This window comes from Orycteropus afer, unplaced genomic scaffold (assembly GCF_000298275.1).
Source record: "Orycteropus afer afer isolate SDZICR_OR568_19922 unplaced genomic scaffold, OryAfe1.0 scaffold00020, whole genome shotgun sequence".
Classification (NCBI taxonomy): Eukaryota; Metazoa; Chordata; class Mammalia; order Tubulidentata; family Orycteropodidae; genus Orycteropus; species Orycteropus afer.
The window spans coordinates 12,348,799-12,360,822 of record NW_006921607.1 but is presented as its reverse complement, the minus strand read 5'-3'; the positions used below and the strand labels follow the sequence as shown (position 1 = coordinate 12,360,822).

Below are 12,024 nucleotides of genomic sequence, written 5' to 3'. Positions count from 1 at the left end.
ATCCTCTCTAGGGAGAAATGAAATTTGGAATTTAAAAAAAAAAAAAAGGAATCATAAAAAAAAAAAAAAAAAAAAAAGAAATGGTGTTAGAAAAAGACTATCACTTCACAATGAAGACCAGGAAGGTGAAAGCACTAGGAATCACTTCTTCTGAGCTGGTTTAAAGAATTTGTGATGTTTCACCTGGGGCTCTAATCACATGGCAGCCCACCACAGGCTTTATAACTCAAAATCAGCCTCGCCACCCACTAGCTCTATGATCTTGGGCACAATTATGTGACCAATCTAATTATGTTCCTCATCTATAAAGTGGGATTATAGACCTAACTTCTAGCACTGTTATGAGGGCTAAGTGAGATAATGCAAAGCAAGTGTGCAAAAGTGACAGCTGATGGCAGGACATATAGCCATAGATAGGTGAAATTTATCTCAGTGAGGTTATAATACAAATAGTATAAAGATCACTGTCAGAGTCAATGCTTTCCCTTAAGAGTTAAAGATGGACTAAGGTGCAACTATTGGTCTCTCCTCATCCGGAGCAAAGAAGAAGGAAGAAAATCAAAGACACACAGAAATAAGTAGTCCAAGGAACTAGTGGACCACATGAACCTCAGCCTTCACAACCCTGAGACCAGAAGAACTAGATGGTGCCTGGCTACCACTGCCAACCACTCTGAAAAGGATCACAACAGAAGGTGGGAGAAATATGTGGAACAAAATTCAAAATAATAAAAAAAATACACTCAGTTGCAGGCTAGACGAGACGGGCTTATTGGTCTGATAGAGACTGGTTGAACCCCTAAGACTCTGGTCCTAAGTGATTCTTCAAGCCTGGAACTGAAGGGTCAGCCCCATGGGTCAACTTTCAGCCAAACAATAAACAGGTCTATAGTGTTAAAAATAACACCAAGGAGGTACATACTCCTTAGAACAATCAACCATACCAAATCAAAAGGGCAGTACTTGCCCAAGGATAAAGCTCAGAAGTCAAGAATGGATAGGCAGGAAGGACAAATGGAGATGGTAACCACAGAGAGAAAATGGGAAGAGTGCTGTTACATTGTGGGAATTGTATTCAATGTCACGAAATAAAATGTGTATGAAGAGTTGTATGGAAAACCAACTTGTCTGTAAACTCACTCATCACAATAAAGAGGTAAATAAATAAATAAATCTAAGACAAGACAGAAAAAAAAAGGAGTCAAAGATGAACACTGGCCATTTAGAATATTCGGAAGAAATGAAGCTGGAAATCACACAAGGCCTACTGTGACGAAAGTATTATAAAAACAAAACAAGACAAAAGGTTATGTGACTATATGCCTAAATGCTATGCACTCAACAACAGGAACCCTTATTTCATATATAACTCACTTTCTAATAAATATACTGTCAAACTCAGATCATCCTTTCAGTGGTTTTAAACAAATTATGATGACTTAAGTTACTTTAAAAAAAATACAATCTATTTTTGTAAAACAATTTTTATTCAAGCTAAATCCAAAGTATTTGTAAAAATCAGTGGCATCTATTCAAAAGGGGTTCAAATGGGAGAGTTGAAAGAAATTAATGGCAGAAGCCATTACATGGCTGATTTCATACAACCTAATACAGCTGTCTTTAAGTGCTTACACATCCAAACATCAGTCCCTCTCCATGGGTGAGTAGCCATTTAAACTCCTAAGTAAGAAAGCAAGCCAATTGCACTTACTTGACTACCTGGGGGGAGAGCAGGCGGCTGGCTGAGGAAAGCTTTTATGGTCTGATTCATTCACTCACAAACACGCTGAGTGAGTGCCTGTGTGTGTGGGATTGGATTCTCACTGCCAAGATGGGATCAATGTGACTTTCTATTAAAAAAAAAAAAAAAAAATTGTAACATCCTTTTTCACAATATGCCTATTAAAATCTCAGTCATCTCTCAAGCTCAAGATCAAATGCCCCCTTCAAACAATGCCACTGCTGACCCTCTATCCCCTCAAATCTCAACCCCAGTCAGAACGAACCACTCCCCCTTTGATGCTACTAATGCCTATTGATCAGACTTCACTGCTTATATCCATCAGATTAGGGCCATCTGTTTACCCTGCCACAGGAACTACATGCTCCATCCATCTAAAAGCACATGATAAAACCACCTCAGATATCAAGCTTTATATTAGGTGTTGAAAATAACCAGGTGAACAAAAAACAGTTCTTGTTTAAAGGAGCACATGGCTCAGTGAACAAGTCAGACAGACAATATTTTAATTTCAGCAAGCACAATGCAGTAGTGCTAAGTACAAGGCAGGCTACTAAGATGGCAAGGAGTGAGAGATTCAGGATGGCTTCACAGACAGGGATGCCTTGAGGGCCTCTTGGAGGATGAGCAAGTACATACCAGGCATAGGGCAAATCAGCCTCTGTGAAGACGGCATCAAACAGCACCACATGTCTGGGAACTCGCAGGAAGGTCACTGTTGTTAGGGTTGGTGGAGGAAAACAGGGAGAGAAAGGAGAAGCTGGAGCACCAGGCAGCAGTCAGATCAAAATGGGCCTTGTGACCTATGTTTGCAATGCTAACTTTCTAGGCAACAAGGAGCCACAGAAAAAGCCCCAGAGGAAGAGGATCACAGCAGCATCTCAGGTGGCAATAGAGGAGACAGAGGAATCAACAGGGTAAACGTGGAAATGGGGAGACAGTTATAAGGCTGATACACTCAGATGCAGGCTAGACGAGACAAGACGAAAAGGCCTCAGCTAGGGAAATGGTATGAAGGGTAGGACTGCCTTCTAAAACACTATTCACTATCTGGAATTATTTGGTTAATTCATTTACTTTCCCATCCAAATAAGAGCTTCAAGCCAGAGACTCTTCCAACTCATGTCTATATTCCCAGTCTTAGAACAGAGTATTGTGTACAACAGGTGCTCAGTAAACCCCAGTTAAATAAAATCCCTCAAGGGCAGGAACCCTGGCTAACTGATAAACATATTCCTCAACACTTTATGCAGTATGTCATATATAAAGAAGGCTCAAAAACATGTTGATATATTTTAAAAATGCACTTGTTCTAGATTTTTCCCAAATAATGACATCAAATTACTTTGGTGAAAAGTTCAAAGACAGAATTTTTCCAACCATCAGCTTTGCACATCCCACCTGGGTATCAAGGAATCCAGCTGGGACCTTTCTGCTTCATAAATCATTGCTGGCAACAAAACCTCGGCAATTAAAGCTCAGCTGTTGGATGTACTGACCATGGGCAGGACAGCCAGCAACACAGCAGGGCCATCCAAGTTGGTGTGACAGCATGGACTGCATCAGGAGGGCACACCATTCCTGGGGGCTGCAGCCTCCACACAGGGTTCCACAAACCAGTGACCATGGAGGAGATTTTCCATCAGAGGATGGATAAAGGGATTTACTTTCTCTGTTATAGCAAAAACCAATAAAAGGGCAGGTTTTTAACTCTTCTGAAGTGAATATACCAAGCTCAACCCATCAGCTTGACTGACTCATTCCCCATGGTCTACACCAGTCCTCCAACTGCCAGGGCTTTAAGTCAGCTGCCTACTCACAGGGACTCTGCCAACAGTAAGCTGGTTTTAGAAGAGTGTCCTATACCTCTGAGAAGACAGGCCCCTGATGGTGTCTCCACTAATGTCAATCAAAAATCCTCTGGGGGGAGGCGGCACATGGCATTCAAAACATAAAAACCTAAGCACAGACGCTAAACCAGGATTCAGGCCTGGGTACAAATTCCAATTCTGCCACTTACCAGCTGTGTGACCATAAGCACATGAGTTAACCTTTCTGTGTCTCAATTTTCTCATTCGTAAAATAGGAATAATCCTCTCTGCCTTGAAGAGTCCAGAGAGACAAAATGAGGGAACCCACATAATGTGATAAACACGGTGACTAATACCCTTAGCTTAAGTGGGAGTGGGAAGTTAATGAAAAGCCACCTTGTATGGAGCAGGCCTCATGGGGTGTCATACACAGGGTGACGAAGTATTAAAACTGACAGCTTGCAGCTTCTGCCCCTTCTATACTTGAGAAAGTTACAAAATCCAAGTGGCAGAGGCTGTCCCAAGTACATAAAGGAGGCTAATCTGTTTGCAAAGGGAGGAAATAGCACAAGATGAAGATTGTAAATTGTTTAAAGCTTCTTCCCTAATTAACCACCCATAATGAAAATTTAATTGCCAAGTTAAAAGCAAATTTCACTTTTTCTGTCAGAGAATCTCTGCAGAAACTGGCACATTCTGTTTGAACAGGAAATCAAAGTTACTTTAATGCTTAAATGAGATCTAAGGAGCTGCAGATGTTTCACTGGGAATAACAAGCTTCAGAACTCTGCCTACTGGGTTGTAGCAACTTGTGGCTACAGGGTGGGAAAAAAAAACTTGTTTTGAGCTGAGTAACTCAAAGAGGTGGAGGTGATTCAAATTCCCAGTGCCAGGCACTCTGGGGAAGAGTGGAGAGAGGGTGGTACAGAGAGTCTCTAGCATCAACGGGCTTACAATCTAGCAGGGAGATTGAACAGGAAACATGCCAAGATTAGGAAACTGCAATCAGGAAACCTCTGGGTCTTGGAAGAATAGCCAAGAAACAAAAAAGTGCTTTCCAACCTGGTCCTGGCACTATGGCCCCTGCAAAGAAGGATGGTGAGAAGGTCCATTCTGCTATCAACAAAGTGGTGACCAGAGAGGCACCATCAACATCCACAAATGCATCCAGGCAGTGGGCTTCAAGAAGTATGCCCCTCAGGCACTCAAGCAGATCAAGAAATTTGCCATGAAGAAGATGAGAACACCACATGTGTGCATGGACACCAGGCTTCACAAGCTGTCTAGGCAAAAGGAATAAAGCCTGTCCCATACTGTATCCATGTACGGTTGTCTGGAAAAATGTAGTAAGGATGAAGATTCGGCAAACAAGCTCTATACATTGGTTATCTATATACCATTCATCATTCTCAAAAGCCCACAGTCAGTGTGGATGAAAACTAATAATAGCTGATTATCAAATAAAGTTATAAACCTGCAAAAAAGAAAAAGAAAAAGAAACAAAAAGGCAACCCTCTTGAGGGTCCTTCCTCGAATGCTTGTCTCAATTCTGACCCACATGGCTGCCCGCTTACCTGCAGGGTGCTGGTGAGGAAGTTGTCCTGGGAGACAATGTCCACAAAGAAGTCGGGAGGGATCTCACCAAGCTGGTGGTACAGAATGGAGATGAGCTTGATGTAGAGGGTATGGTGCTTCACCATGGCTTCTTCTGAGCGGCACAGGAGGTTCAGGAGGCGCTTCCAGTGCTCAAATGCCTCATACACGTTCCCCAGCAGGAAGCACACAAAAGCAAACTGGAGTTCACCTGAAAGGCACAGAGAGAAATGACCCTCAACACCTCATGCATGTTCTCCAGCAGGAAGCATACAAAAGCAAACCGGATTTCACCTGAAAGACGCAGAGAGAAATGATCCCGGGGAGAGGAAGACAGGCTGATTCTGCACTAAGGTCACTACAGCACACGTATGTCTACCTTATGCTGCTCACAAGGCAGTCAAATCCACTGGACCTCAGTAACAGGTGGCCTTTCCCCCTTGCCACTCCTGCAGAGCCTAGCACAGGGGTCTGTACCTAGCAGGTGTTCAAAAAATTTTACACACATGAAATAAATTCAAGCCACAGGAGACCAAACTGTGGCTTTAGGTTTCTATAAAATCAGACAGCAAGAGAAGAGGGATAGCGTGGTATTTGCCTGGCATTTTAAGAGTTTACAAAATATGTCCATGGATATTGTGCCAAGTGGATCCCAAACCTGGATGCCTGTTCCACCCCTAGCCACTTAAGAGAGCTGGCTAACGATAAAACTATCCAAACCTTATTCCCAAAGATTCTGGTCAAGGACAGATGATGGAGCCTTCGTATCTGTGCCTCTAAAAAGCTCCCTGGGTGATTCTGAAGCAGAGACTCTGCTCCAGGGTCAGGGAAATGCTGCCTTACATCACATAATCCTCAGCCCAGCTCCATGAGGTGGTCAGGGAACATGGTATTGACCTCATTTTATAGATGAAGCTGAGGGACTTGCCCAAGGTCACACATCTAATGCTGTGGCAACGTGAACAAGAGAAAGATAAAACATTCCCTACTGGGTGAGAATAGTTCTAGAGCCTTTCACAACAGTACTTCTTCTAGCAGTTAACCTGCCAGTAAGACTATTTTTGCTTGTTTAATCACCAGACTCTAAGATTTAATCTCTAAGAGTAGCTTGGTGACCAAGACCATGGGTCCTGGAGCCAGAATGGCTGTGTTCAAATCCCAGATCCAACACTTAGCAGCTGTGTGACTTTGGGCAAGTTTCCTAATATGTTCATGCTTCAATTTCTTTATTTGAAGGCTGTCATGAAGAGTAAATGAATCAAGAGTAAATGTAAAGCATTTGAAATAATGCCAGGCACACAGTAGTACTCAATATTAGCTACTATTCCCATATTCCTACCAGACACTTCTCAAACAAATAGACCTAATGATCCAGAAGCTATTGTCCCTGGGCAGCAACTAGTCTTCTGGATGCCCTGGATATACTGTTGATCAGAGCTATTTTCCTGGCTTCAAAGGTAGCTATAAATTTAATGAGGCCTTCTTCTGTGGTATATACACGTAAGCCATAAAGAAGCTGATGTGGTGGTGGTGATGTTGTCGTTAGGTGCCACTGAGTCGGCTCCAATTCATAGCGACCCTATGTACAACCAAATGAAACAATGTCCTGTTCTGAGTCATTCTCACAATCCTTGCTATACTTGAGGCCATCGTTGCAGCCACTGTGTCAATCCATCTTGTTGAGGGTCTTCCCCTTTTGCACTGACCCTCTGCTTGATATCCTTCTCCAGGGAATGGTCCCATACTGACAACATGACCAAAGTAGGTGAGACGAAGTGCAAAAACAGCAAAGAGGCCACATGTTCCGACCTCCTCTAATCCCACAAGAGGAAGACAGGATTACCAGCAGTAACCCAAGGCCTACTACTGCAAGACCAGACATGCTGCCTCCCTCCAGCCCTCTCTCCAACCGTTCCTCCCAAAGCACCCACCACCTCTCTCCTGGGTTCGGTAATTCACTGCAGTGGCCACACAGAACTCACAGATTATGGGGTTTATTAGGGAAGCACCAGGCTACAACTCAAGTTCAGGAAGAACGCTCAGTCTCTCTCCCAGCCCAACGTCCCTCAGCCAACAGTCTCTCACAGTCTTTTTCCCAGCAGTGCTGGTCCCTCGGTGTCTCACTCAGCAATGCGTGTCTCTCGCGTCTCTTTCCCAGCAGCACGTGTCTCTTTCAGGGGCGAGTGTCTCTTTCAGCAGCACGTTTTCCTCCACCAGCAGTCAGAGAGAGAGTTCTGCCTCCAGGAGGCCTCCTTTTGAGCCCGGAAGGGTGGTCAAACTAGCCAATCACAGCATCAGAACTCTAAGCACGTGAGAGAAAGTGGGAACCTCCCAGAACATTATATTGTGCCACGCCCAACAGAAATAACCCAGGTGGATAGCTCCTCAGTTGCTCATAGAAAATCCCACCTTGGAGTTTACAAAGACTTATGGGTAGAAAAGCCACACTAAGTAATTTACTACACTGCACGAAGTTAGCCCACTCCTGCTTCCAAGAAGCATTCTGGCTGCACTTCTTCAAGGACAGATTTGTTAGTTTTTCTGTCAATCCATGGTATTTTTAGTATTCTTCACCAACGCCATTAATTCAAAGGCATCAACTCTTCTTCAGTCTTCCTTATTCACTGTCCAGCTTTCATATACATATGAGGCTGTTGAGAATACCATGGCTTGGGTTAAGTGGATCTTAGTCCTGAAAGTGACATCTATGCTCTTTTTAACACTTTACAGAGGTCTTTTGCAGCAGATTTTCCCAGTGTAGTATCACATCTGATTTCTTGACTGCTGCTTCCATGGGTGTTGATTGTGGATCTAAGCCTAATGAAATCTTTGACAATTTTAATCTTTTCTCCATTTACTGTGATGTTGCTTATTGGTCCAGTTGTGACGATTTTTGTTTTCCTTATGTTGAGGTGCAATCCATACTGAAAACTCTGACCTTCATCAGTAAATGCTTCAAGTTATCTTCATTTTCAGCAAGCAAGGTTGTGTCATCTGCATATTGCAGGCTGTTAATGAGTCTTCTTCCAATCATAATGCCCAGTTCTTCTTCATATAAAAACAGATGTGCTCAACACCAAATACCAAATAATCATGGCATTTAATCTCTGTCACCTCCAGAGATGTAGAAAAACTAGTTCCTTGTTCCTAGGCTTGTGGAACTAAGTTTGATTTGTGTGAACAGCTGCCTGGTCTATATACTGTGGACGTTTGACCAATATTTTCAAAATATAGTCAAATTTTCTTTGTATAATAGAGGTATATTTGCTTCTTCAGTTGGCTTTGCCTGGTTAGTTTATGAAACTAAATATAAGTTTATTCTCTGAATTTAGGGCATTTGTATAAATTCATGCATTTCTGGCCTAGTCTAAAATTAAATTATGGTATTAGAAATCATTTCAAAGCACTGTCAGGTAGATTCAAAATTATCCCTGTAACAGATCTTTTCAAAAGATATACCATGAAGAACTGAAATGTTTAAGAGGTAGAAAATCGGATTTCTATTCATTCTTAACTCAGTATTTCAACTGTTACTTATTAAATGAAAATGCTGTGTAATGCATTAAGATGCAACCACCAAAATGCACCTTTTTATTAGCTGGGTCAAGGGTACTATATTAAATCTCTCACCAACCTTTCAGGAGGAAAATATGCAAATGACCTGGATAATTTATAAAAGAAAAAATACAAAAGGCTGTTAAAGATATGAAGACTGTTTGCTGTCACTAGTGATCCAAGAAATATAAATTGAAACAAGATGACATTTTTCAACCATTCAGTTGGAAGAGGCCTGTGTTAAATCACCACGCCCAATGCTGTCAAAAGTGATACCAGATGCTCCCACCTGCTAGAGAGGATGCAACATGCACACTCTGCTCCAACACTTCTAACCCTGAATGTGTGCACAAGTACACACAAGGATGTTCCTTAGATGGTGTTTATAATAGGGAAAAACAGAAGCATCTTAAACGCCCATCAACAGAAGCCTGGTTCAATTAACTATGGAACACCAAGTAATCATGGAAAAACCAAAACCAAACTCACTGCTGTCGAGTCGATTTTGACTCATAGCAACCCGTCCTTGGGTTTCTGAGGTAGTATCACTACAGAAGTAGATTGCCCAGTCTTCCTTCTGAGGAGTGGCTAGTGGGTTTGAACCACCAGTCTTCTGGTTAGCAGTCAAATGCCTTAGGCACTACGCCACCAGAGCTCTCGATCATGAAAGAGGAACCACCAACTCAGTGGTATGGACAAATGTTTCTATTAAAGACTGGAAAACACATACTTTAATCTTATTTTAATAAAAATATATTTAAATATATATATATAAATAAATTTAAAATACATAGTCATAATTATATATACACACAAATACATAAATTGAATAAAAAAGACTACAAGGAAATACATAGAAATATATAAACAAAAGACTGAAATGAAATACATAGACATATAAAGAAAAAGATGGCAAGTAAAGACTCCAAAATGTAAAAATGGTCATTTCTCTGGGATCTTAAAAGCTAGCAAGCTGCCATCTAGATGCAACGATGGGTCTCTCCTCGTCAAGAGCAAAGAAGAAACAAGAAAACCAAAATTAATGGAAACAATCAGTCCTAGTGACTGGTACACCATCCGATCTGCAACCTATACAACTATGAGACCAGAAGAACTAGATGGTGCCCGGCTACCACTGTCATCCACTTGGAAGGGATGTAGGAGATCCTGGATAGAGAGGGAGAACAATGTGGAACAAAATTCAAAATCATTTGGAAGGGGAAAAAAAAAAAGAGAGAAGGTGAGGACCAGGTTTGCTGGTCCAATAGAGCCTGGTGGAACCACTGAGACTATGGCCCCTAGCTGCCCTTCAGGTCTGGAATTGAACCCACACCTGTGGTTGCCAGCCAAACAATGTACAGGCATGTGAGTTAAACATTTACCTCAAGTAGACACATGCCCTAGAGAGAACAATCATGGGAGAAGGAAGGGCTGTTTATGCACAGGGAGACAGCTCAGGGGGCAGGAGTGTATGGAAGGATGGGAAGAGGTAACTATGAGGAGGAAATGGGAGGGGAGCTGTTGCATTGTGGTAAACTGTGGTCAATGACATGAGACAAAGTATATGTGAGCTGCTGTATGGAAAGTGAATTTGCTATGTAAATCTTCACCCAAATAAAAATTAATTAATTAATTATTTTAAAAAATGGTCATTTCTAGGTAGTGAGATTTAGAGTGATATTTGTTTTTGTTTTTCTTCTATGATGAATATATATTATTCTTTAATAAGGAAAAAAAGAAACCCAACAACTTCTACAATGAACACGTATTATTTTTTTATAAAGAAAAACAAAACAAAATAACCAATAATAAGTATAAGAATTTAAAGAAATCATTGTCCTAGTCAAAGCCAGTGAAGAGACATCTTGAAAGTCAGAAGCAAACAGTGGCAGCAAGTGAGAAACTACTAAAAAAACAGGTCTGGCCTGAGAACCAGGAGCCCTGGTCTCAGTCTGACGACTTAGTTGGCCAGATCCTTTCCTTGTCTGGACCTTACTCTGTAAAATGAAGGGCTGGGAAACATCAGTGGTTTCTAAACACAGGATAGCCTGAGGTTCACACAGGGTGCTCAGATAGACAGACAGATAGAATGAGAGCTAGATCCCCACTCCAGATCTCTTGAATCAAAGTCTCCTCAGGATAAGGCCTGGGCATCTGTACCTTTAACAAGTGTACTGGGAAGCTGGCTGCCTAGCCAGGCTTAGGAACTACTGGACCAGAAAACCCAAGATTCTATAACCCCTATCCTAAAATCCCACGGCCCACCCTCAAAGAGCCTTGCTCCTTCTCACCGAGCACATCCTGGGGATTGTTGGGGAACTGCTTGCTGAGCACTGTCTCCAAGGCATAGCTCAGGTCCATGCTGTGCCTGGTTATCTCTGCTGGTGTGGCACCATCAGGGAACATCTGCGTGGGCAGCTCTGAGAAGCGGATAGCTGTACCAGCTCTGGGCTTCATCTCAGGCAGCCGAGCCAGGCCCTCCTGGTAGCTTTTGCACTCAGTGCCACATTGGGGTAGATTCTGTCCCACCCGGTCCTTGGTATGCTTCATGGAGAGTACAGGCAGCACATCTGAGAAGGCACAGATCTGCCGGCTCTCAGGCTGCAGCTTCTCCATCATGGCCTCGCTGATGAAGCTGGTGAGTGAAATCCACTTCTTGAGTGTGGCATATGGGTAAGGTCCTAAGAACTGGTCCAGCTCCTGGAGGTTGGCCCTCATGGCTTCCACCTCAGCTTCTGGGGCTGGAGACAGGTCTACCTCTTCCAGGACCGCATTCCAACGCAGGACTGTCAGCCCCCGCTGCTGCAAACTAAGGAAGAAGCCCATACGAGGGCCCACGTCCTTGGGATTGGCTTTATCCACAGAGCTGTAGTGGAGGAAGTGGATACCTGGGGGGATCATCTTCACGCCCCGGAACTTGGGCCCCACCTGCCAGGAGTTATAGTCAATGCCAAACTCTGTCCCCTTGGGCATGTTCAAGATGATCACAGTGGCCCCTTCAAAGAAGAGGCGCTTGGCAAGCTCTGGATCCATCTGCATGGCAGCCATAAGACCTGTGAGACGTGCCCACAAGGTGACTCCTTCTTTGTCTTCCAGAACAACTGAAAAAGAGAGAAATCAGAGTTAAAACAGAACTTGGGGGAGGAAGCTGCCTTTGCTGAGCAGTCTCTGTGACAGACACCGAGTTAAAATGTCCTCTGACATAATGATCTCCCTTAATCCTCACCACAATCCTGCAGGTGAGAATTATGAGTCTCATTCTACCGATGAGGAAAATAAGGCTCAGAGAGAAGAGGATTTTTATGTTTTGGTTTAATGAGCAAG

The 12,024-nt window shown here is 42.9% G+C and overlaps 1 protein-coding gene across 1 annotated transcript in view; it reads right to left on the bottom strand.

Annotated features, from left to right (window-relative positions):
- Window positions 1-11,748, bottom strand: part of AAR2 (AAR2 splicing factor) — an 18,468-nt gene extending 6,720 nt beyond the window's left edge. Inside the window, exons 1-2 of the mRNA XM_007934625.2 lie at window positions 10,992-11,748; window positions 5,127-5,356 (exon numbers count right to left, since the gene is read on the bottom strand). Coding sequence (XP_007932816.1) covers window positions 5,127-5,356; window positions 10,992-11,748 — 987 coding nt within the window. The remainder of the gene's footprint in view (window positions 1-5,126; window positions 5,357-10,991) is intronic.
- Window positions 11,749-12,024: the final 276 nt, after the last annotated feature.